At 44.6% G+C, this 20,575-nt stretch overlaps 2 protein-coding genes across 3 annotated transcripts; both read left to right on the top strand.

Annotated features, from left to right (window-relative positions):
- Positions 1 to 1,794: 1,794 nt before the first annotated feature.
- LOC132973705 (mothers against decapentaplegic homolog 2) lies at positions 1,795 to 17,669 on the top strand. 2 transcript variants are annotated; one of them, XM_061037249.1, is made up of 11 exons: positions 1,795 to 1,967; positions 6,489 to 7,002; positions 8,356 to 8,445; positions 8,619 to 8,812; positions 11,347 to 11,481; positions 11,607 to 11,669; positions 12,835 to 12,888; positions 13,605 to 13,817; positions 13,892 to 14,029; positions 14,218 to 14,362; positions 15,521 to 17,669. In XM_061037249.1, exons 2-11 carry the CDS (start codon positions 6,761 to 6,763, stop codon positions 15,642 to 15,644), a joined length of 1,398 nt encoding a protein of 465 aa, XP_060893232.1. In that variant the 5' UTR covers positions 1,795 to 1,967; positions 6,489 to 6,760; the 3' UTR covers positions 15,645 to 17,669. The 2 variants fall into 2 exon arrangements, with proteins under 2 accessions (XP_060893232.1, XP_060893230.1); XM_061037247.1 differs by lacking the exon at positions 1,795 to 1,967 and having other exon boundaries at positions 6,678 to 7,002; positions 11,607 to 11,681.
- Positions 17,670 to 18,290: 621 nt separating this feature from the next.
- On the top strand, positions 18,291 to 19,583 carry LOC132973704 (immediate early response 3-interacting protein 1). The gene is made up of 3 exons (XM_061037246.1): positions 18,291 to 18,462; positions 19,063 to 19,164; positions 19,254 to 19,583. The coding sequence occupies exons 1-3, from the start codon at positions 18,372 to 18,374 to the stop codon at positions 19,307 to 19,309; spliced, it is 249 nt and encodes an 82-aa protein (XP_060893229.1). The 5' UTR covers positions 18,291 to 18,371; the 3' UTR covers positions 19,310 to 19,583.
- The last annotated feature ends 992 nt before the right edge of the window (positions 19,584 to 20,575 follow it).

Here is a 20,575-nt window from a genome sequence, read left to right as displayed (position 1 = left end):
CTCAACCAGAAGATCAAGGGTTCAATCCTCACCTGTAGAAACTCATCACTAAGTTTAAAGTTGGGCAACACCAAAAATAATGCACATCTGTCTTAAATCTGTATTTGAATATAATCTGTGGCAGGGTGACATTTATGGATGAGATTAAAAGATAGACCATACCATAGACTCTAAATATTATTGGACGAAGCCTGAGTGACGTCAGCCTTCTGTTCCTGCAGGGGAGGCTCACCGGCAGCAGACGCCATGTTGGAAATGCTGTCTCAGTCTAACTTTCAGTCAACCTAACGACAGGCTGAGAGCTGGAGCTGAGGCGGGTTTTAAACCTCTTGACGAATCGTTACATCACGGCCATCTGTCAATCAGGTCAGCTACACGCCTTACTATGGATAACATGTATCGTTGATAAAATCAAAATGGATGAAACATGGCTGTTTTCATCAGGATAATGGTACATTCAGTTTAGGGAAAAAATGTGTGACCCTTCTAGTAAAAATGTCAAGCAAAACCTTGTGCACACTGTCTCACTTAAGAAGGACTTACATGCCAATAAATGTATTTGTGAGACAGCATGCAACTTTCTAAGTACTTAAAATCATGAATTTGCACATATAGAAGATGAGAGGAGAGACGCAGGGGAGGACATGCAGCAAAGGGCAAAGGTCGGATTCGAACACACAGTCGCTGGCTTGAGGGCTATAACCCCATACATGGGGTGCGCGTCATAACGTGACTATTGGCGACCCATACATAATTGTTTTTGAGTCAAGCTAAGAAGATGTATATGTTGCCAAATTGTGTTACCTACAAAAAAAAAACATTTTATGTGCATACATGTGCCCACAAAGGTCAGGCCACCCTTGCATGAGTCAGAGCCCCAGGTGCGCCCCCCCCCCCCCCCCCCCCCCCCCCCCCGTTTAAAAAGCATTGACACGCCCCTGGGCATATATATAACAAGAAAATAAATTAAATCAAAAATACATTAAAAATAAGACATTTAACACTTGGTTGGGTTGAAATTTTTAAAAAAAAATGATTTATGTTATAAAGTTTTACAACTGAAGTACTCACAACTAAAATCTTCGGAACAAAGACATGACAAAGGATTGAGTTGGTCTGGAAAATCTTTATTGTTCCCAAGGGGCAATTTGGTACACATCATTAAAACAGCACAAAGACATGAGATAACAGACACAAAGATCATCAATCCATAGTATGCAAATGTACAGGCAGCAGCTACCTACAGCTTATTTAAAAACCCAACTGCTGATGGGACAAATAACCTGCGATATCTGATTCATTTGGATGGTTTGCTGTTTTAAAAGGGACATATTATGAAAAATCCACTTGAGACACACACACCAAAACGGAGCGTTCTGAGAGAGCTGGTTTATACAGGGTCACAAACCTCCTCTGGTGCTTGATTCATGTTATATTTTGACCAAAGCACAGCACAGATGTTTCATTTTGACCACAGGGGACTGTTTGAAAAGGTGGAAGAGGGGGGTAATATGTCCTCTTTAACATTTAGATTTGTGGTTATGAGGTATTCCTGGTAACAGAATCAGGTTGACTATGTAATATTTATTTTAGAGTAAGAAAAAAACATCCAAACAATACATTTTCATATTCAGGTGAAAATTCAGAGTCAACATGTTGGCAAATAAAACAAATCCTGAACCTTGAATCCTTAGATAACTCCACGATCCCCTCAACGGCTCTCCTCCAATCATGTTTAGAAAAAGGCGGGATTACGTGCCTTTACGTAGCCAGCATGTTTGTGTTGTTGTTCCGGTCTACCGAACCTGACCAACTAGCTCTGGTAGCTCTGGTAGCAACTTGAGTTCAGCCTTGTCAAAATTAGCTGCGGTCAACAAACTGTGCAGGCATTTTTAATGCCAACAAGGAGCTAAGAGGGCTGTGCACTCCTTTCCTAATAAAGCCGAGCTCTGGGACTCACAGCTGGGGTAACTATTCAAATGTTTTTATCTGTTTTGCGGACTTTGCGGCTTGTTGTTTTGTGTGGCTCCGTTAGCTCACTTTGGAATAGTTCGTCAAAAGATGCTAACTCATTTTGGTGCCGTGTCTACATTTCAGTAAAAGTCACAAACATGATGTAGCTGCGATGAAACAGAGCAGTAAGATGTTAATATTCAGGGAGTGACAGGTAATTAGATTAATAATAACCCGGGTGTCAGAAAGGGAGCGGAGTAGCGACGTGACTGTTGCGCGTCGCAGGTTTTTCACAACAAAAGGATTTCTGATAACAAGCTGGCAGCTAGCTCAGATAAGCTAACGTTAGCTCCCTCAGCTTCACGTCCATGAATCACCCCTGTGTTTATGTTTCTGTTACGTAATGTGTGTCGCGCTGCGTGTGATTTCAACATGTTGTTGTTAAAGGCTCCAAAAGATAAGACTCGTAAACTTATTGTTGTGATTTCAGTGGAGCAGGCCTCCCGACCAGGCAGCTAGCAACAGCAGCCGGCCGTGTGTGTGTGTGTGTGTGTGTGTGTGTGTGTGTGTGTGTGTGTGTGTGTGTGTGTGTGTGTGTGTGTGTGTGTGTGTGTGTGTGTGTGTGTGTGTGTGTGTGTGTGTGTGTGTGTGTGTGTGTGTGTGTGTGTGTGTGTGTGTGTGTGTGTGTGTGTGTGTGTGTGTGTGTGTGTGTGTGTGTGTGTGTGTGTGTGTGTGTGTGTGTGTGTGTGTGTGTGTGTGTGTTGAGGGGGGCTGTCACTAAATAAATACTCCCTTTACCTTGTCAGCGTTCACTATGTTAATTATGGTGAATATTAGTGACCGGCCGCTACACGCAGGTATACCCACTTGTTTTTCAGTCTCCATAGGGCTTACCCTCTTCTAAATCCCCTCTCATGTTCCCCATTCATTAATTGACAATGTTCAAGTGTGCTGCAATTTTTTTTCTAGGATGGTGAAGGGACGACCCTCCCTACTCTTGTCTCTAATTGGCTAGTACACAGTAAGCCCAGTTTCCACCAAGCAGTCCAGTTCAGTTGACTAATGTCAGCACGTCGAAATGGACGACATTGAAGGTGCAGACTAGAGTCCGACCGGCCGGCCGATATTACCGTTTCAAGTGACTATCGGTATCGGCTGTTTTCATCCCAGATTTAATTAAAAAAAAAACATCTAATTTGAGTATCTTTAAATTACACTAGCAGTTCTCTTTCACCAGCAGAGGGCGCTATATGGATTACAACAAACATCACTCTGCAGAGTGCCGAGCAGTGATGCACGTACATGCTCAGTTACTTTCCAGCTGAGTGACCATCTTGTCTTCATTATAAATCTTTTCAACAAGTGTTTGATAACTGAGAGATCAACACAATAAATGTGTAAATCTATCTCTACATACCGAAGATAAAACCAAGAAAGATATCGTCCAATATATCGGTATCGCTTCAAAAAGATCCAATATCGGTCGGATCCTAGTGCAGACCTCTGCTGGACGTTCCACTGTTGCCCTTTGTTTTCAGTGTCATGTTCTTCTATATTGAAATTATTGGCGGGCTACACTGTGTCCCGCTGCAATGATTACATGCTATCATGTAGCTGACGTAGCTTTCACCATCCGGCTTACAGTCCGCTTACAAAGGACGTACTCACACTAGGCAATCCGTGCCCTGGCTAAGTACACTTCACACCTAAAGTCCAGTTCGTTTGACTAGTGTGAGTGCTTAGATCCGCACGGTACACTTCCTTGGCACGCTTGGAAGAGGCGTGCGTCGGTAGGGTACAGTTCATGCACGAGCACAAGCACAGGTATGAAATGGACAGCCTTCATTATGGAGAAATCTCTGAGTGTTCTGTCTGTTTCTGACTAACATGACTCAACATAAGACACAAAGTCCGTTAAGTAGCCGCCATGTTCTCTGTGTTGTTCTCTGATGTGCAGACTTAGATTTGAGTCCGCCTATGTTGTTAACTCAGCATGCTTCATGATAACATAAATCCATTCATGTGTTGTATGATGACGTTATGTACAAGAGGTAACCGTGCTCAGGCCCGGTTAGTCCTGGAGCAGTGTGAGTGCAGGCCAGTGGGGGAATGCGGAGGGTGGGGGGGGGGGGGGGGCAATCATGCTTAATCACGGTACGATACAACTTAGCTTTGTGTGAGAGTAGTGCTGGGCGATATGGCCTAAATTTGATATCACAATATTTTTTTGCCTAATGTTGATATTCGATATGACTCGATATTTATCTTATTAAAGAGCCCATATTATGCCCTTTTTGGGGTTCGTATATTTAATCTATGTACCTACTTTTGTACGTTCACAAAACAGACACTTTTTTCTAAAGTTCGAAAAAAGTGTCTGTTTTCATGTACTGCTCCTCCTTGCTCCCTCTCCGCTCTGAGTCCGTCAGCTACAGCTCTCTGCTGAGCCCCCACTGTTAGACCCCAAGTCTGCTCTGATTGGTCTGCCGATCCACTCTGTCGTTATTGGTCAGTTGCTCAGCACGCTTTTCGGAAATTTCAACATGAGCTGCAGGGCTTGCCACAACGAGCCAATGGACTTAGATCAGTGATCTCACACTGACAATGACGTCGCACTGACACATTATAGAGGGGGGCTAGAACCGAGCGTTACATGCAGCTAATGCTACAGCTAACAGGAGGACGTAGGTGAAGCCGCGTTTCTGCGGACTTTGAATTTTTGCAAATAGATGTGCCTAAACATGCACAGGACACTTGGAAAACACAGTAAAGGGCATATAAAACCAGAAAAAGCATAATATGGGACCTTTAAAGTTTATAAATGTAGCCTATAAAACTGAATCTCCCCTGTATTTAAAAAAAAAAGATCACTGGCCCGACCTTTGTAACCGCTGGCCCAGGAACATTACTTTTGATTTGAAGAATAACAGTCACCATTTTACTCTTGAACCATTCTGATGCAAAAGTCAACTTTTATTTAATTAATTGAGCTCTAATTATAAAAATATTGTGTATTTTTCTTATATTTATGCGCTGATGTTTATTCACCATGCTGGTGAGTCTACTTAATCTGATATTAATGAGGCTGTGATAGATCTGGAATCTCTCCTTCTTTCTTCTCTGTGAGAAACTCTTCATCTTTAGATCTTTACTTTAGGAGCTCTCTTAAGGGCTAAGATGTTTTGTGAATAACTTTTATCTTTACCAGGATCTAGTCTTTAACTTTAACGTGTTCCAGCTCCTCCAGCTGTCTGTCACTGTGGATCAAACTTTTTTCCCTTCTGTTTTCGTCATGCCCAGCTGTCACTCTCAACTCTCCCGGTGATTTTTTTTCTTTGAATTCTGATTTAAGCTCGGCTTTTGTCGGGATATGATGGTTTTAAAACCATTTTACCAAACGTGTGTTTTAGTAGAGAAAACCTGCTCTAAAATCTGTGTGCGAGTGTACAACTTGAGAGTAGTGAACGCGCTCGCGGGAGTGACAGCCGTGAAGCCGCCAGCTGAACGTGCAATCAGCTGGACTCTGTCAATCAATCATCCGGGCCAGCGGGACACTTATAATGTCGAGCCCTGCGTTATGAGCCCTTTTTTTGGAAGTAATTCGGCCTCGCTCACATCTTTCTCCTCCGTGTTGGTCGCTTGCAAGAGCTAGGCTACTCAGTGGCCGCCCTTTCGTCTCCGAGCAACAAGCGCTGCCGCGGAAATCTCGCGGAGCAATGAAATATCGCGAGAAAACTTTGAAGTAGTTTAAAAAATAAAATCGATGTTCCCTTTTCCATATCAAGCATTAATTAAATATCGATCGAATCGAGCTACACGATATATCGCCCAGCACTATGTGAGAGCGCCCTAAGTAAGGCTACGGTCGGCTGTGGAAACACAGGCAACATCAGGTTTAACCGTACTGAACCGAATCGGACCGCTTGGTGGAAACCGGTTTACATGTTTATAACAGAGGCCGTTTATCCTCTGCTGGACGGGCCGCTTAAAAAATCATGTGTGGGGAAAAGTGGTCAAGTGGACGTCTCTGCTTGCATTTGAGGAAACCTTTAAGAGTATACCCACTTCTTTAGGCACCACTACGCCACTGGGTGTATCCTGTGTGATAATCAATCAATCAATCTTTATTTGTATAGCGTCAACTCATAATGAGTGTAAAAGACCTTACTCATTGTTATGTTGCAAAAAGCAGGTAAAAGACCTTACTCATTGTTATGTTACAAAGATCCGGCCTATCCTGATGAGCACTTTAGCAAAACAGCTAAAGTTACAGTGGTAAGAAAAAACTGATAAGTAAACAGCTCTGATGTTTTAGACGAGCTAACGTCAAGTGGACGTCTCTGCTTGTTCCTCTCACTAAATGCTGAGCCAAACAAAAACCGGCTCTGATGTAACCTCAGAAACGTTTATTAATGGATTCACAGTTTAATGAAGTGTCAGGGAGTACATATGTCATTACCTGTGATTGTAAATATGAATGTGTTATATGAACTGTTTGTAATAATTCCTCTTGTGTGTCGCTCTTTCTCCCAAAGGTGCCCACTTTTGTCGAGTAAACGCTGCTAGCTCTGGCTTCCACCTGTGGCGTTTTGGTCACTCGAGGGGCCCCATCAGAGCAAGGGCCCGACCTGTAGCTCTAGGTCCCTTCTTTTCTCTGTGTGTGTGTGTGTGTGCGTGTGTGTGTGTGTGTGTGTGTGTGTGTGTGTGTGTTTGTGTGTGTGTGTGTGTGTGTGTGAGAGAGAGAGAGAGAGAGAACTTGTATCGAATCCTCTGGAGACCCCCCCCCCCCCCGGCTTGACCACCCAAGATGTCCTCCATCTTGCCGTTCACCCCTCCTGTGGTGAAGAGGCTGCTGGGCTGGAAGAAGTCGACCAGCAGCCCCGGCGGAGCGGGCGGCGGCGGTGGCGAGCAGAATGGGCAAGAGGAGAAGTGGTGCGAGAAGGCCGTGAAGAGCTTGGTGAAGAAGCTGAAGAAGACAGGCCAGCTAGACGAGCTGGAGAAAGCGATCACCACGCAGAACTGCAACACCAAGTGTGTCACCATCCCCAGGTATGCCGCCCCGACGCCACACAGCTGTTTAAAGTAAACTAGGGCGAGCAGAAAGCTGCAGCTAGATTCAGAGTTTGAGCGACACAAACTTAAAGAGGTTTGGGTCGGTATGTGATGATCGGTGCACGATAGTAGAAACAGCTTTTTTTTTAAAAGATTGGAGTCAAATCCCTGTTTGTTTACATCTCTCCTTCACGCTCCGTTTCTATTCGTCTTATCGATGAGAGAAATGAGAAGGGTGAGAAAACGCTCTCTTTATCAGCCAGCCAGCCTTGATGGCCCAGACTCACGTTCAGTGGGAACATCTTGTGCCACCCAGTACCACGCCACATGTTTGTACGTCTATTAGATAGCAGGGTTGTTGTTATCGCCTGAGAATTGTTCTAAGCCACACTGTTGTGTTTGTAGGGATTTGTAGTGGCCGCCTCGATGTGAATGAAATCATTCCTGGTAGGTGGCTGAAGAAGAGAAGAGGGAGAGGAGAGAGAGAGAGGAGCGAGAGGGAGGAGAGAGAGAGAGAGAGAGCCTAAGTGGGGGCATTGCCCGCCAGTCGTGCTTGTGTTTTGATTGTATTTACAGACCTGCGTTCCAAATATGTGGCCCGTTTCTTCCCTACTTTCCCGCTGTACAAACAGCCGATGAATATTAGGAAATGCGAGCTGACAATGTGTGGTGGCCGACAGTCTGTCTCCTCCCCTATCAAGGACCAAACATGTTCAGAATTCATTGTAGTAGCTAGCCCACAGACGTCGTTAGGGCCAGGACGCGTTGTGTATTTGTAGTACATTTAAAATGAAGAAATGTATTGTCCTGTTATTCAGAAGCAAACATCTCCCATGTGTCCTCATTCCAAGTTTTTCCAATGTCTCCGCCTCTCGGCCTTTTTCTTTTCTTGTGAATGTTTGAGAATTGATTTTTCTCCTTTTTTTTTTTTTTTTGTCGCGGTCGCCTCCTTCCTTCCATTTCCTGCCCCTCTTGTTTGTTGCCCATTGTGTGTCTTTGCCGTTTGTTTGAGCGTCTCCTGATAAGTTGGGAGTTATTCTGGGGGGTCGTTTGATACAAAGCCACATTGTCGAGGAATGCTCTTTGTCTCACTCATTTCGTGTGTTCGCAGACTCCATGTTCGTTTTTTTTTGTTTTTCCTGTCAAAAAGGCTTCTCTTACTTGAAATTCCCATCTTTCATCTTCACTGCTGAAAATGGACTCTCTGGGGCGGGGGGTTCTTTTGCCATAAGATTCCAATAAAAGAGGCCTTTTAATGTTCACATTACCCATACTGATATTCTGAATGAGCCATGTCCCATGTTTATCATTTGTTTTTTGTTTTTGTTTTGTTGTTTTCTCTGTGCACAGCAATTGCTCTGAAATATGGGGACTGAGTACACCAAATACGATAGAACAGTGGGATACATCAGGCCTATACAGCTACCCTGACCAAACCAGGTGACTATCCTCAACTATTGTATGGTGTTGCATACAACTTTGATGTGGGCGAGTTGTCATTACAGTGTTTGAGGTGACAGATCTCCATTCCCCCCTCCCTCCCCTTCCCCATAATATGTGTCATCCCTTCTCCCCCCCATCTCACCACCGTATCCTGTCTGCTGTTCAATCAGATCATTGGATGGCCGCCTGCAGGTATCCCACAGGAAGGGGCTTCCCCACGTTATCTACTGCCGCTTGTGGCGATGGCCGGACCTCCACAGCCACCACGAGCTGCGTGCCATCGAGGCCTGTGAGTATGCCTTCCACCTAAAGAAGGATGAGGTCTGCATCAACCCCTACCACTACCAGAGGGTGGAGACCCCAGGTGAGAGCACCTTTTAACTTTTACCATGAACATCTTCATATTTATAAGTCTGTATAAGTTGACCTGATGAGAGCGAGGGGGCGGGGCTAGGGGGAGGGGGGCAGAGGGGTGAGAGTTTTGTTCTTGTAACGTCACGCTGTACGCCGGTTTCTCCTCCGTGTGATGTTATCGTGCAACGCTCTCCCTTTAATTTATGAGATTAGTGCGATGGCAGACGTAACCAAACTAGCGCTGGTGCTAACGATGCTAACTGGACTTTTTACACGCTCACACATACACACAGTTACTCTCCCACTGTGTGGACGAGCAGAGACGCCTGATTGGACGACGGAGGTCACTGCTGCTTCAAACAACACTCCTACCACACAGACCCTGCCCCCAACGTCTGCGGCTTTAGACAAGACCCGGTTAGACTTTGGGTCGGTGGGATAACGTTATAAATGAAACGGTCTTTGCAGAAGAAGGGGGAGAAAATGTTTGCATGTCACGGATCTCGTTGTTGACTTGGCGTGCTCATGACCGTGTTTTTATGTGGATGGTTTTTGAGAACTGAGCGTTTTTAAACAGAGGAGGAAAACCTCCCACCCACGTGTGGACGAGGCCTCAGAGGTTTTACGGGAGGTTGTGCAGGGTGGTCTTTGGTCAGAGCACTGTGACTCTCTGGAGTCTCGTGGTCGTCAATAAAACAGATCAAATATGTTTGCTAGTTCAGATTTAGAGATGCATGCAGGCCGATATTTTTTAACCTTTGGACGCCGTCTGGCGGTCTCTGTGCTGATCTAAGTGACTGCTGGCTGAAGCGTTAAGACATTTTGCGTTATTTGTTTTAAAACCAGGGGTCACAAACTGGACCTCCAGCAATAACATCTGGCCTACAGGATTATTTTAATTGTCACTTTTACTTATTTTATTATTTTCTTTTAACAACAAAGCCGTGACAATCAGTGACAGACACAAACATTCACGACCCGATACGGAGCAGCGCTGCAGACAGCGCCGGGTGCTGAAGCAAAGCGGCGTCAGAGGAACAACAGGTATCACCAGAATCACCTCCTCTTGAGCCTTTTACCAAGAATCACAATACAGTTAGTTTTTTTTTTTTTTTAAACGGTGCTGTGCGGTGTCTGCACTGCTCGCACACTGTTCTGCAGCTTGAGCGTTTGTGTCTGTCACTGATGTCCAGTGTTTCCCCTAGGTTTACAGCGTTGGGAGGGTGGGGACAAGCCGACACAACGACACAAACACTTGAAGGAATCTTGGTGTTCATGCGTTAGAGAGAGAGAGAGAGAGATCCCCCAGTAGTCTAAGCCTATAGCAGCATAACTAAGAGCTGGTCTACACCAGCACCAGCCCTAACTATAAGATTTATCAAAAAGGAAAGTTTTAAGTCTATTCTTAAAAATACAGACTGTGTCTGGAAGGCGGTTCCAGAGGAGAGGAGCCCGATAACTGAAGGCTTTACCCCCCATAGTACACTTAGAGACTGTAGGTACCACCAGCAGGCCTGCATTCTGGGACCGTAAAGTTCTTGAGGGACAGTACGGCACTAGTAGCTCCTTCAGGTAAGATGGTGCCTGGCCATTTAGAGCTTTGTAAGTGAGAAGAAGGATCTTGAATTCTATTCTAGACTGTATAGGGAGCCAGTGCAGAGAAGCCAACACAGGAGTGATGTGGTCCCTCTTCCTAGTTCTGGTCAGTACACGAGCTGCAGCATTCTGGACCAGTTGAAGAGTCTTTAGAGACTTACCAGAGCACCCTGAAAAAAGAGAGTTACAATAATCCAGTCTGGAGGTAACAAATGCATGAACTAGTTTTTCTGCATCATTTTGCGACAGGATATTCCTGATCTTGGATAGGGGGGGGGGGGGGGCCGCACTGGAAACACTGGATGTCACAGCGTTGTTGTTAAGTCACAATCAAAATAATCCTGTAGGCCCAAAACGATTTGCGAGGTGAGACATGATGTGTTTGGATGTGTTTTCTCGTTTCATACTGATCTTTTTTTTTTTTTTTAAAGATTTATTTTTTGGCGTTTTGTGCCTTTTAATGGAGAGATAGGACAGTGGATAGAGAGAGGGAAAGGAGCCACAGGCTGGATTTGAACCTGGGCCGCCCGCTTGGAGGACTACAGCCTCCATACATGGGGCACGCACACTAACCACTGCGCCATCAGCGCCCCAACACACAGATCTTTTTAGTGCAGATTTTACAAACTGTGTCGTCTAAAAAAGCTGGTTCTCCTTTTTCATTTGACTTAAAGCTGAAATGTTCCCAAAGGGGAGAGGTTATATTTGGTTTAGGTACAGTGCAGGTGTCAAAGTGGCCGCCTGCCGCTGCGAACATTCTCTACTTATTGAAAACAATTTAAAAAAAGACGCTGATGCTCAGAGAAAAGCGCCAGGTTGACCCGGGATGTAACAGTAATAAAATGTCTTTCTGTTGACTTTTTCATTCTTTACATTTTAAACTATCACAAAACAACGGACAGCGTTATAAGCGATGCGCGTGTTAACTCCGCTCTCCCGACCCTGCAGTGCTGCCTCCTGTTCTCGTGCCAAGACACTCAGATATCCTGCCAGAGCTGCCACCTCTGGACGACTACACTCATTCCATACCCGAGAACACAAACTTTCCTGCAGGAATCGAACCTCCCAATAACTATATACCAGGTGAGTGGAGGGTCAGACATTATTCACAATGAATGATCCTGTATTCCCGGTGTCTGAAGGCACTGCATGACGCGGTGTCTGTTTTATATAAGTGAAGATTTAACTTCTTTGCTTCACTCCAACAGAAACGCCTCCACCGGGCTACATCAGTGAGGATGGGGAGGCCAGCGACCAACAGATGAATCAAAGTATGGACACAGGTACCCTAGACTAGCAGCTCCTTCTTCCTTTCCTCCTGTCTGTCGTCGTCGTCCCCCCCCCCCCCCCCCCGCTGACAAAAGGTCAAAATCAGATGTGTGTTTTCATGACACATTTTTAAAGAACAGTCGGCGACCAATCGCTGAGAGGAGCCTTCTGATCAGGTCAAATCAGAAGGCTGTGACAAATGTTTAAAGAGATCAGTGTGGACCTATAGATTACTTAAGTTAAATTTATCTCTATGATCTAGGGATGCAACAATTCAGTCAGCTGTCAGGTCAATACGTACCCCGTTTTTTTTTTTGTCACCGTTTTTGGCCGTTTGGGAGTATGTAAGTTTTTTTTGGCAAATTTTACAGGAACAGCAATGGCGTTAACGTAGTGCCATGTGCAAATGTACAAATAGGAAGACATGTCAGTAATTCAAACATTTTTTTTGGTATAATTTGGACTTTCACACAGAAACAGATCATAAAGTGTTGATATTTCATTGTGTACGGTAACTTCAACATTTCAAACACTGCTTAGTCTTTTCTCCGCTCACCATCACCCCATCTGCATCATGCAGGGATCAGCTGGTGGCTGCGTTTCAGCCTGCTAGCTTGTGTAGCGTGACAGCCTGTTGTAGTCTGTTGCTATAAACTTTTAGCCAAACTCTGTCTTGTTTTGCTCTCTGTTGTCACCTTGTCTACCTAAACGTCCCCACACTGGCGTCGGGGTTTCCTCTTACTGCAGCCTCTCCTCACCGCTCGTTGTGTAAAAGTCATGTGTGTAGTGTTGTCAGCTTCCCCATGTTGACTGGACATTAACTCGGGAGGGGGGTCCACCCAATAGACTGCATGGAAGCTAGTTGCTAGATTTGCTTCTACTGGAGGATAGATCAAAGATTGATGAGTACTTGTAAAGGTTCTCTTAAGAGGTTTTAGTTCCCAGGTCTTTGTATCCAAAACTTCTAGCATTTTAATCTGAACAAACCACAGGTGGGAAAAGGTTATCACTCAGATCAGTTTAAAAGCATCATTTTGACGTTTGATTGCAGAGCAGCCTCCAGCGTACCCCAAGTATTTGGTCTGATCCTCCTGCACCCCTACTGTAGATCCTGGATGTGGTCTCCTGTGAGTCCGTACTCTAACTCATGTTTTTGTTTCCGGGCAGGTTCTCCAGCAGAGCTGTCCCCCAGCACTCTGTCTCCTGTCAATCACAGCATGGGTAAGACCCTTCCCCTTAAAACAATGAGCACATTGTTTATAACTTAGAGCGCAGGTCAGAACTCTGCTGTGAGTTTAAATAAACACATATCCAGAACTTCCACCAGATACGTGTGCGCTCCCCTCTCCCTCGTCCGTTAAACACCCACAGGCTGTGTTCTCAGAGAGCAGAACCACCGGACAGATGGAGTCTCGAGACCAGCGAGTTCCCGCCGTAATTACAGAATCACAAGCAAGCGGAGATAATACGATATGTGTGGTATAAACACAACAACAAACACACAGAAGGTCGTTTTTCTGAAACATCAAAACGGAGCGTTTTATTCTGAAAGACACACCGGATGTTACAATGTCTTTTTGTGTCCGACTTCCTGTCCCACTCAGTCTGCTCTGTGGTAAAGTGATTGCCTATTTCCACATAGTCCATGTCACTCCGCTCTGCTTCAAATGCGCCTATTTTCAACGAGGCACACTGCAAGCATGCATCAAGCTGGACAGGAAGTCAGACAAGGAAACGCACAGACAGCCGACCAATTTCAAAATAAAACACAAGTCAGGAGTCAGTGGCAGCTAACACATTGACTAAATAAAAAAGCTATCAGGTCTGTTACCTTGTTGGAGCGGAGACGGACGGAACACACATCTGGTGGAATTTAGTAGTTAGAGTAGTTATCGCCCCATCAGGACAAACTCTCACTGACTCGACTTCTTCTTCAGACCTGCAGCCGGTGACTTATTCGGAGCCCGCCTTCTGGTGCTCTATAGCCTACTACGAGCTGAACCAGCGGGTCGGGGAGACATTTCACGCCTCTCAGCCCTCGCTGACAGTGGACGGATTCACAGATCCGTCAAACTCTGAGCGGTTCTGCCTGGGTCTGCTGTCAAACGTCAACAGGAACGCCACTGTGGAGATGACCCGGAGGCACATAGGTATAGAACACAATGTTGACCTGTCTCCTTTAAGATGGCTCTGGTGCTAACTGTGCTTCTGTCTGTGTTTTCAGGAAGAGGAGTTCGACTCTACTACATCGGAGGGGAAGTATTTGCTGAGTGCCTGAGTGATAGCGCCATCTTTGTCCAGAGTCCGAACTGCAACCAGCGGTATGGCTGGCATCCAGCGACAGTGTGTAAAATTCCTCCAGGTGAGATGCAGCTTGTGATGCATTGTCATGCATTCATACTGAACACAGCACACGTGTAGAGTAGAGCGGGGCATCTTGACGACTCAGCTGAACCTGTGAGGTTCCTTCAGGGTTAGTTTTGTTTCTCGTCTGATACTGCTACACCTCGTTTCCTGATGTTAACTTCACTTCCTCTTTTTCTCTTCCAGGATGTAATCTAAAAATCTTCAACAACCAGGAATTTGCCGCTCTGCTGGCTCAGTCGGTCAACCAGGGCTTTGAGGCCGTCTACCAGCTCACCAGGATGTGCACCATCCGCATGAGCTTTGTCAAAGGCTGGGGGGCTGAGTACAGGTGAGTCCTGCCTGCAGCGCTGTATGTCAGCACCTTTTCACGTTTGAACTGATTATTCAACAATGAAGTAGCCCAGAAGGGTTTATTCAGCTCACAGCCACCCGCTTATTGACGAGCCTCTGAGTGTTGATTTGAGTCAACAGCTCATCAATCCAAAGCGCCACACAGCCTTCAAAATAAAAGCACCACTTGTCAGGTTTTCAACCTTCAAGATAAAAGCACCACACGTCAGGTTGTCAGCCTTCAAAATAAAAGCACCACATGTCAGGTTGTCAGCCTTCAAAATAAAAGCACCACACGTCAGGTTGTCAACCTTCAAGATAAAAGCAAAATAAAAACACCACACGTCAGGTTGTCAGCCTTCAAAATAAAAGCACCACACGTCAGGTTGTCAGCCTTCAAAATAAAAGCACCACACGTTAGGTTGTCAGCCTTCAAAATAAAAGCACCACACGTCAGGTTGTCCGCCTTCAAAATAAAAGCACCACACGTCAGGTTGTCCGCCTTCAAAATAAAAGCCGTCGTCCCCTGGCGGCCTTTTTTCAGCAGATTCAACATGTTGACTCGGCGTCTGCGGTCAGTTAGAGGAGTCTCTCTGATTGGCTGTTTGGAGGTTTCATTTCTCTCCAGTTCTCCTCTCAGGTTCAGTAAAGCCCCTTGAGCATGTCGCTGTAGTATCCATGCTTTCACCCATTAGTGTGGTTTCTCCTTATTTGTCTCCTCCGTCTCTTCTTTTCTTTTTACACTAAAACACCAAGAACTGACAACGCCAGCGCCATTTTCTACTTTTTTCAGACATTATTCTCAATTAGTAGACTACCTCTAATACAAGTGGTGATCGACAGCGGTGTGAAAATGGTCTTCTTGTATCATAACAACGGACTACCACCCCCTGCTGGCATGGAGAGTTATTTCCTCTCACTGCAGAACGTACGTGGTTGGCCGTCGGCTGTCAAGTCAACTTTGCTGTAGTCTTTGTGGTGTGTTCAAGTGCAACTTTTTGGTCAAGGTGTGAGGCGATGCCACAGACGGCCTTTGTCGCCACTAGTTCTTTGCCGTCTGCTTGATGTGTCAGGGCCTTTAAAGAAAGGAAACGTCCACACAGCCCGCCAGACATTAACATGTATCTCTCTCTCTCTCTCTCTCTCCTCTCTCCAGGCGGCAGACCGTCACGAGCACTCCTTGCTGGATCGAGCTGCATTTGAATGGACCCCTGCAGTGGCTTGACAAGGTTCTGACTCAGATGGGTTCCCCGTCTGCCCGCTGCTCCAGTATGTCCTAAACGGCCGAGGAAACGCCACCTCCCACCCCACCACCCCAAAAAAAAAAAACGCAGCCCTATGGCATGTCGTTAAATTCTAAAGTTGTGAGTTTTTTCATGAAAAAAAAAAACAAAACCATGAAAACCCCACAGAATGAATTCTGTAACGTCCCTCATAGTATTTGTGGCCCAGTTCCACATCCCTGTTTTAACGTTTCACATGCACACACGAGAACAAACGCACACACACACACACACACACACAAAATCAGACTTAAGTAAAGAATTTGGCACTTTTGATACCCATCTATGTCTTGCACCTTCTTAAATTGCTTTCCCCCCCGAGTCCTTAATATTAGATCTATTTCTGGTACAAATAAAATGTATATTGGTTTTTAGTCCAGGAAGTTGGGGAAATACCAAAAATATCTGTGAATAGTTTCTCAGTATTGAAGATTGCTGGCTCCCGCCGTCCCCGACCAAACCTGTGGACCTGAGCTCACGTTTGTGCGGGGGGGGTTGCGGCCCTGTCGTCTGCTGTCAGGGCGGCCCAGTGAAGAAAGCGATGGCCTTGGTGGCGTTTTTTTTAAACTGAAGGAAAACGCCCACAGAGTGTTTATGAAATTTGACTGAATTGACTTTTTGTTACCCCTTGACGTGTGTCTTTATAAGACACGCCTCTTTAACGGACAAATAGGAATGTTAGCTAAAAATAATGATTCAAAAAAAAAAAAAAAAAAAAGCCCCAAACAACGTCGAGCCCGATTACGAGCGTAGTTTATTTCTTTGTCATTTTTACGGCACTCTTCAGTGTCGTCGGTTTTGTCGGTTTACATCCCCCGCTGAATAGTCTGCTGTGGAAGCTCATGATGTGTTGACAAGGCGCGCTGGGACGGGACCAGAGAACATCGGCTGTTATGGAAGCTTGTTTCTCTTTGTGACGCGGCGCTGCGAAGGTGAACGTCTCACCAGGAGAAACTGAAGGTATCAATGAATCCATTCTGTTTTTAGCCTATATCCCCGTTGTTTTGCTACTTTTTTGTATTCTCATGTATTTTTATATATAAATATACTTAAAATTTTTCTGTCGTTCACTTTTTATTAAAGTAATATTTTCAAGACCACAGCTGTTTCTTAAGTGACACGGAGGCTCATTCCTTTTGTTTGACCCTAAAGATTCTCTTTGTTGTTGTTTTTTTTTTTTCCAAAGAAATGTGGTGCATTTAAAGTACACAACAGGTTTGCTCCCCAAACTCAAAGCCCCTCCCCCCCTCTCTCTCCTGCGGTGGTATAATTGATTCCAGAGGTCAAACTTTGTGATGGCCATTCGTTCATCTCTTCACTTGTTTTTATTTTGAAACACACACGTGACCTCTTGTAGCCTTCTGGTGCTTCGTCAAAGCGAGTTAAGGTCAAGAAGAATATAATTGGATTTTTCAAATGTTACAGACACACGGGAGACGGGATCATTTTCTTCCACGTGAAAGAAGAGCGAATGTGCGTGCACACGGGGACATTCTGTGTTAATGTGTGTATTGTATTTGTTCTGTCTCTAAAATACAGTATGTACAACCCAGACGTGCTAGCTTACACTCTGCCATTCTTGGTCATGACGTGGCTGTTTCCCCTCTCTGACTCCCTTTCTTCTCGATGTAAATGTGTTTACCTTCTGGCACTAGTGATTGTACTTTAAGTGCACCTAGTGGCGTTTGGATTTTTTGGGAACTGAATCACGTGTTAGGGTCCAGTGTTACATTGTTTTTTCTCTTTGGCCTACAACATATGAATGTGAAAAAAATACATGACACAAACAGATGTGGACCAGACGTACATATACATAACAGTAGTACAGTATGTGTGTATTTAACAGTAATCTTTTTGCAAAGCAGTCAGTACAGTAGTTGTCGCAGTTGTTTTACCAGTAGAGGGCGGTATTGATAGAGCAGTTCTCTTTTTTTTTTTTTTTTTTCTGACCATAAGCTTCTCAGGCGTGTGGCATATTATGCAGACTTCATAAAACACTAATAAAGATTTTTATTCTCATGATTCAGTCTCATGTCGTTGTGTTTTTGTTACTGTTGACCAGAGTACTCCGAGACCAAGACATTTAGTGATCAAGACCAAGGCAGGGCCAGAGCGAGACAAGACCAAGACATTTAGGGATCAAGACCAGGACAAGACCAAGACAGTTAGGGATCAAGACCAAGACATTTATGGATTGAGGCCGAGTCAAGACTAAGGCAGAGCGAGACTGAGTAGAGACAAAATAATGACTGAAAAATTAACATCATTTTGTGTTTAGGGGGCGTGTCACTCACTCGATTATTTAAAATAATTAAAAGCCTGTCTCTTAATGACGCCTGTCCCAAATAAAAGCAGGGTCAATTCACAGACTGGAGAATAAAGTTTTTCAGTATCAATGTATAACTACATAACAAATGATGGGCCAACAATACAAAAACTTGAGACAAGTTGTGCCTCTCAAAAGCAAACACAATTTATTTATAATTATTAGGTTGACATTAAAATGTATCAGATGGTGTTATATTGAAGTATTTCCTCTTATCTACTGATTGTTCCACCAACATTAGTTATCACAAGGTTACAGTTGGGAGTAAAAGAACTGAACAGGAAGGCAACACTTTATCTCGAAGCTGTGAATGGGTTTGTCCCTCCTCGGCCACCGTAGGCAACGTCACACACAAATACAGTCAACCAACCCCATCAGCTAGCTTCTTGCTAACAAAAATGTCTTTTACGTTGTATTCTCTCATTCAAGCTGCGATTTTATGCGTCAATGCTGTTGCTGTGTTACACGAAGAACGATTTCTAAGTAAAAGTAAGTGGAGTGAGACTGTTAAACACCCGTATGTGTCTGTGGAAATGTGGAGAAAACTGAATGGCTAATGCTAACCACTTAGCTACGTGGTCTGAAAACGGTCGGAAACTATTTTGGAAGCTCTTAAAACAACTTTATTGGTGATGAATTAGGAGGCTCAGGAATGTCCTGTTTGAAGCTGTGCCCAATGTTTTCCACTTTCTTTTTGATTTATCTCAAGATTCAAACAACACACCTTTAATGTCACCGGTTTAATGATCACATTCATTTATTTTAACATGTGAAGGTTCAGAGTAGCTGCTCTGTGGTTACCATGGACACCAACTTCACAATAGAATGTTCGGGTTGCTTAGCAAGTCTAGTTTCAGTTAAACTGGAACTAGTTAAGTTGGTGGAGTTAAAAACTAACCTGTAGATCATTTTTACTTTATATCACTATTTTCTTCATGTATTAAAGTAATATGACACTGGAGGTGGAGATGTTGTTCTGGATATCAACACTGATGTCATTATCTTCAGACCCAATCACAGCAGGGCTGATATTCTCTTCTGATACTGCTTTTATAACTGAGTCTCTCTGAATGTTTTAACCCTCTTCAGTTGGCTGGGGAGTGGACCAAAGTGTCGGAGGTTTCGGTGATGAACCAGGCATCAAGGCGCAGATGATGACCCTCATTCGCTCTGTGAGGACGGTCATGAGAGGTAGGAGCTCATGTGACTCTCACTCTAACAGACAGATACCATTAGTATCCTTGGTTGTGTTCATACAATCTGCCTGTCTTCCTTTTCAGTGCCGTTGATCGCTGTGAACTCAGTCTGCATTGTGCTGCTGCTCCTCTTTGGATGACGAGATGGGACAAACGGTTCAGACGTCAGGAGAACACGCCGTCCCCTCAGGAACCTTTCTGCAGGAGCATCTTCTCTCTTTGGCACAGACGATGTTTACCACCAAGTCTCTTCATTTGATCATTCACATGAAGTCTAGACATGTTTGATGAGCTGGTTTTTTTACGACACAATACTCCAAAACAGTTACCTTCCCTCCTTGATTGTGAAGTACGTTAAAGGTCGGGTTGTTAAGAGTTGATTTGCCTTTAATAAAATGATTGCTATGAACACAATTTTTTAGATTGTTTTTTGAAGCTGACTGCAATATGATGTGTTTGTACACTGAAAACGTGGAAACTATGGATAAACTTTCACTGATTGCTGATTTCCTAAAGTTATTGAGAACTTCACAAAGTGCGTCTGTGCACTGCTGGAGTGACGGTGAGATCAAAGACGGTCACATGGAGAGCTGGCACGCCACTGTTGTTTGTGGCATGCCGGTTTTAAAGCCACACATGCGCTGAGTTTGGTGGCATGGCACCGCAAGGTCAGCGGTAGCACCCCGGCAGGGGGCCGGCCCCATGTACCACTCATCTCTCTCACCAGCACCGCCAACATGACTGGCCCCCTGCAGGGATGACGAGAGCCACTGCAGCTACCGCTAAACTTCTGATGTCAATGTCACAAACACTACAGTACACTTCATTATTAAAATATATTCACAATTAATTTCATCCAACACAGGAACACATGAGTACAGGAGGACGTCCCACTAACTGTTCATAAAGGTTCATATACATACATACATACAAAATAGTGAGATGTAATGAAACAACATTAGCAGCACTTTAAATATAAAATAACAAAAATAGAAACTAAAGAAAAAGCTTGAAACGTATATGAAAAGAAGTCATTATGCAGGTAGGCTAGTGGTTAGGTAGCGCCCCGTGTACGGAGGCTTCACGGTGCTTTCCATTTACCTCAGGTCCTGGAGCTGGGGATAACGTCACACCTGAGTGAATCTCATTCCAGTTGCGTGTTGGCAATAACTTGTCCAAGCAACATGGACGTCTCAAGGAGTAGCTTTATTTTGTACGCTGCTTAAACGTTACTACTGATGCATGTAGCAGCCATGTTGGATTTTAATAAGAGCTACTGAAGGTTCTCCAAGTTTCCAAGTCAGAATTCCTACTTAAGGGGGGCATTACAGAGTACGTATCAGACCGGCAACTCAGTATTTCCAACTCCCGACATCAAATGGAACCCACCAATAGTCCTCCAAGCG

The sequence above is a fragment of the Labrus mixtus genome, chromosome 5, assembly GCF_963584025.1.
Source record: "Labrus mixtus chromosome 5, fLabMix1.1, whole genome shotgun sequence".
NCBI lineage: Eukaryota > Metazoa > Chordata > Actinopteri > Labriformes > Labridae > Labrus > Labrus mixtus.
Note: the sequence above shows the minus strand (reverse complement) of the source record. Positions and strands in the feature narration are given on the sequence as shown.

What these genes read in the sequence shown, in the direction of transcription:
- LOC132973705 (XM_061037247.1), top strand. Translation starts at nt 6,761, where the DNA reads ATGTCCTCCATCTTGCCGTTCACCCCTCCTGTGGTGAAGAGGCTGCTG. An exon ending in TCCCAATAACTATATACCAG is followed by an intron (nt 11,482 to 11,606) that starts GTGAGTGGAGGG and finishes TCACTCCAACAG; the next exon opens with AAACGCCTCCACCGGGCTAC. An exon ending in GGCTGGGGGGCTGAGTACAG is followed by an intron (nt 14,363 to 15,520) that starts GTGAGTCCTGCC and finishes TCCTCTCTCCAG; the next exon opens with GCGGCAGACCGTCACGAGCA.
- LOC132973704 (XM_061037246.1), top strand. Translation starts at nt 18,372, where the DNA reads ATGTCTTTTACGTTGTATTCTCTCATTCAAGCTGCGATTTTATGCGTC. An exon ending in AGAACGATTTCTAAGTAAAA is followed by an intron (nt 18,463 to 19,062) that starts GTAAGTGGAGTG and finishes AACCCTCTTCAG; the next exon opens with TTGGCTGGGGAGTGGACCAA. An exon ending in TGTGAGGACGGTCATGAGAG is followed by an intron (nt 19,165 to 19,253) that starts GTAGGAGCTCAT and finishes CTTCCTTTTCAG; the next exon opens with TGCCGTTGATCGCTGTGAAC.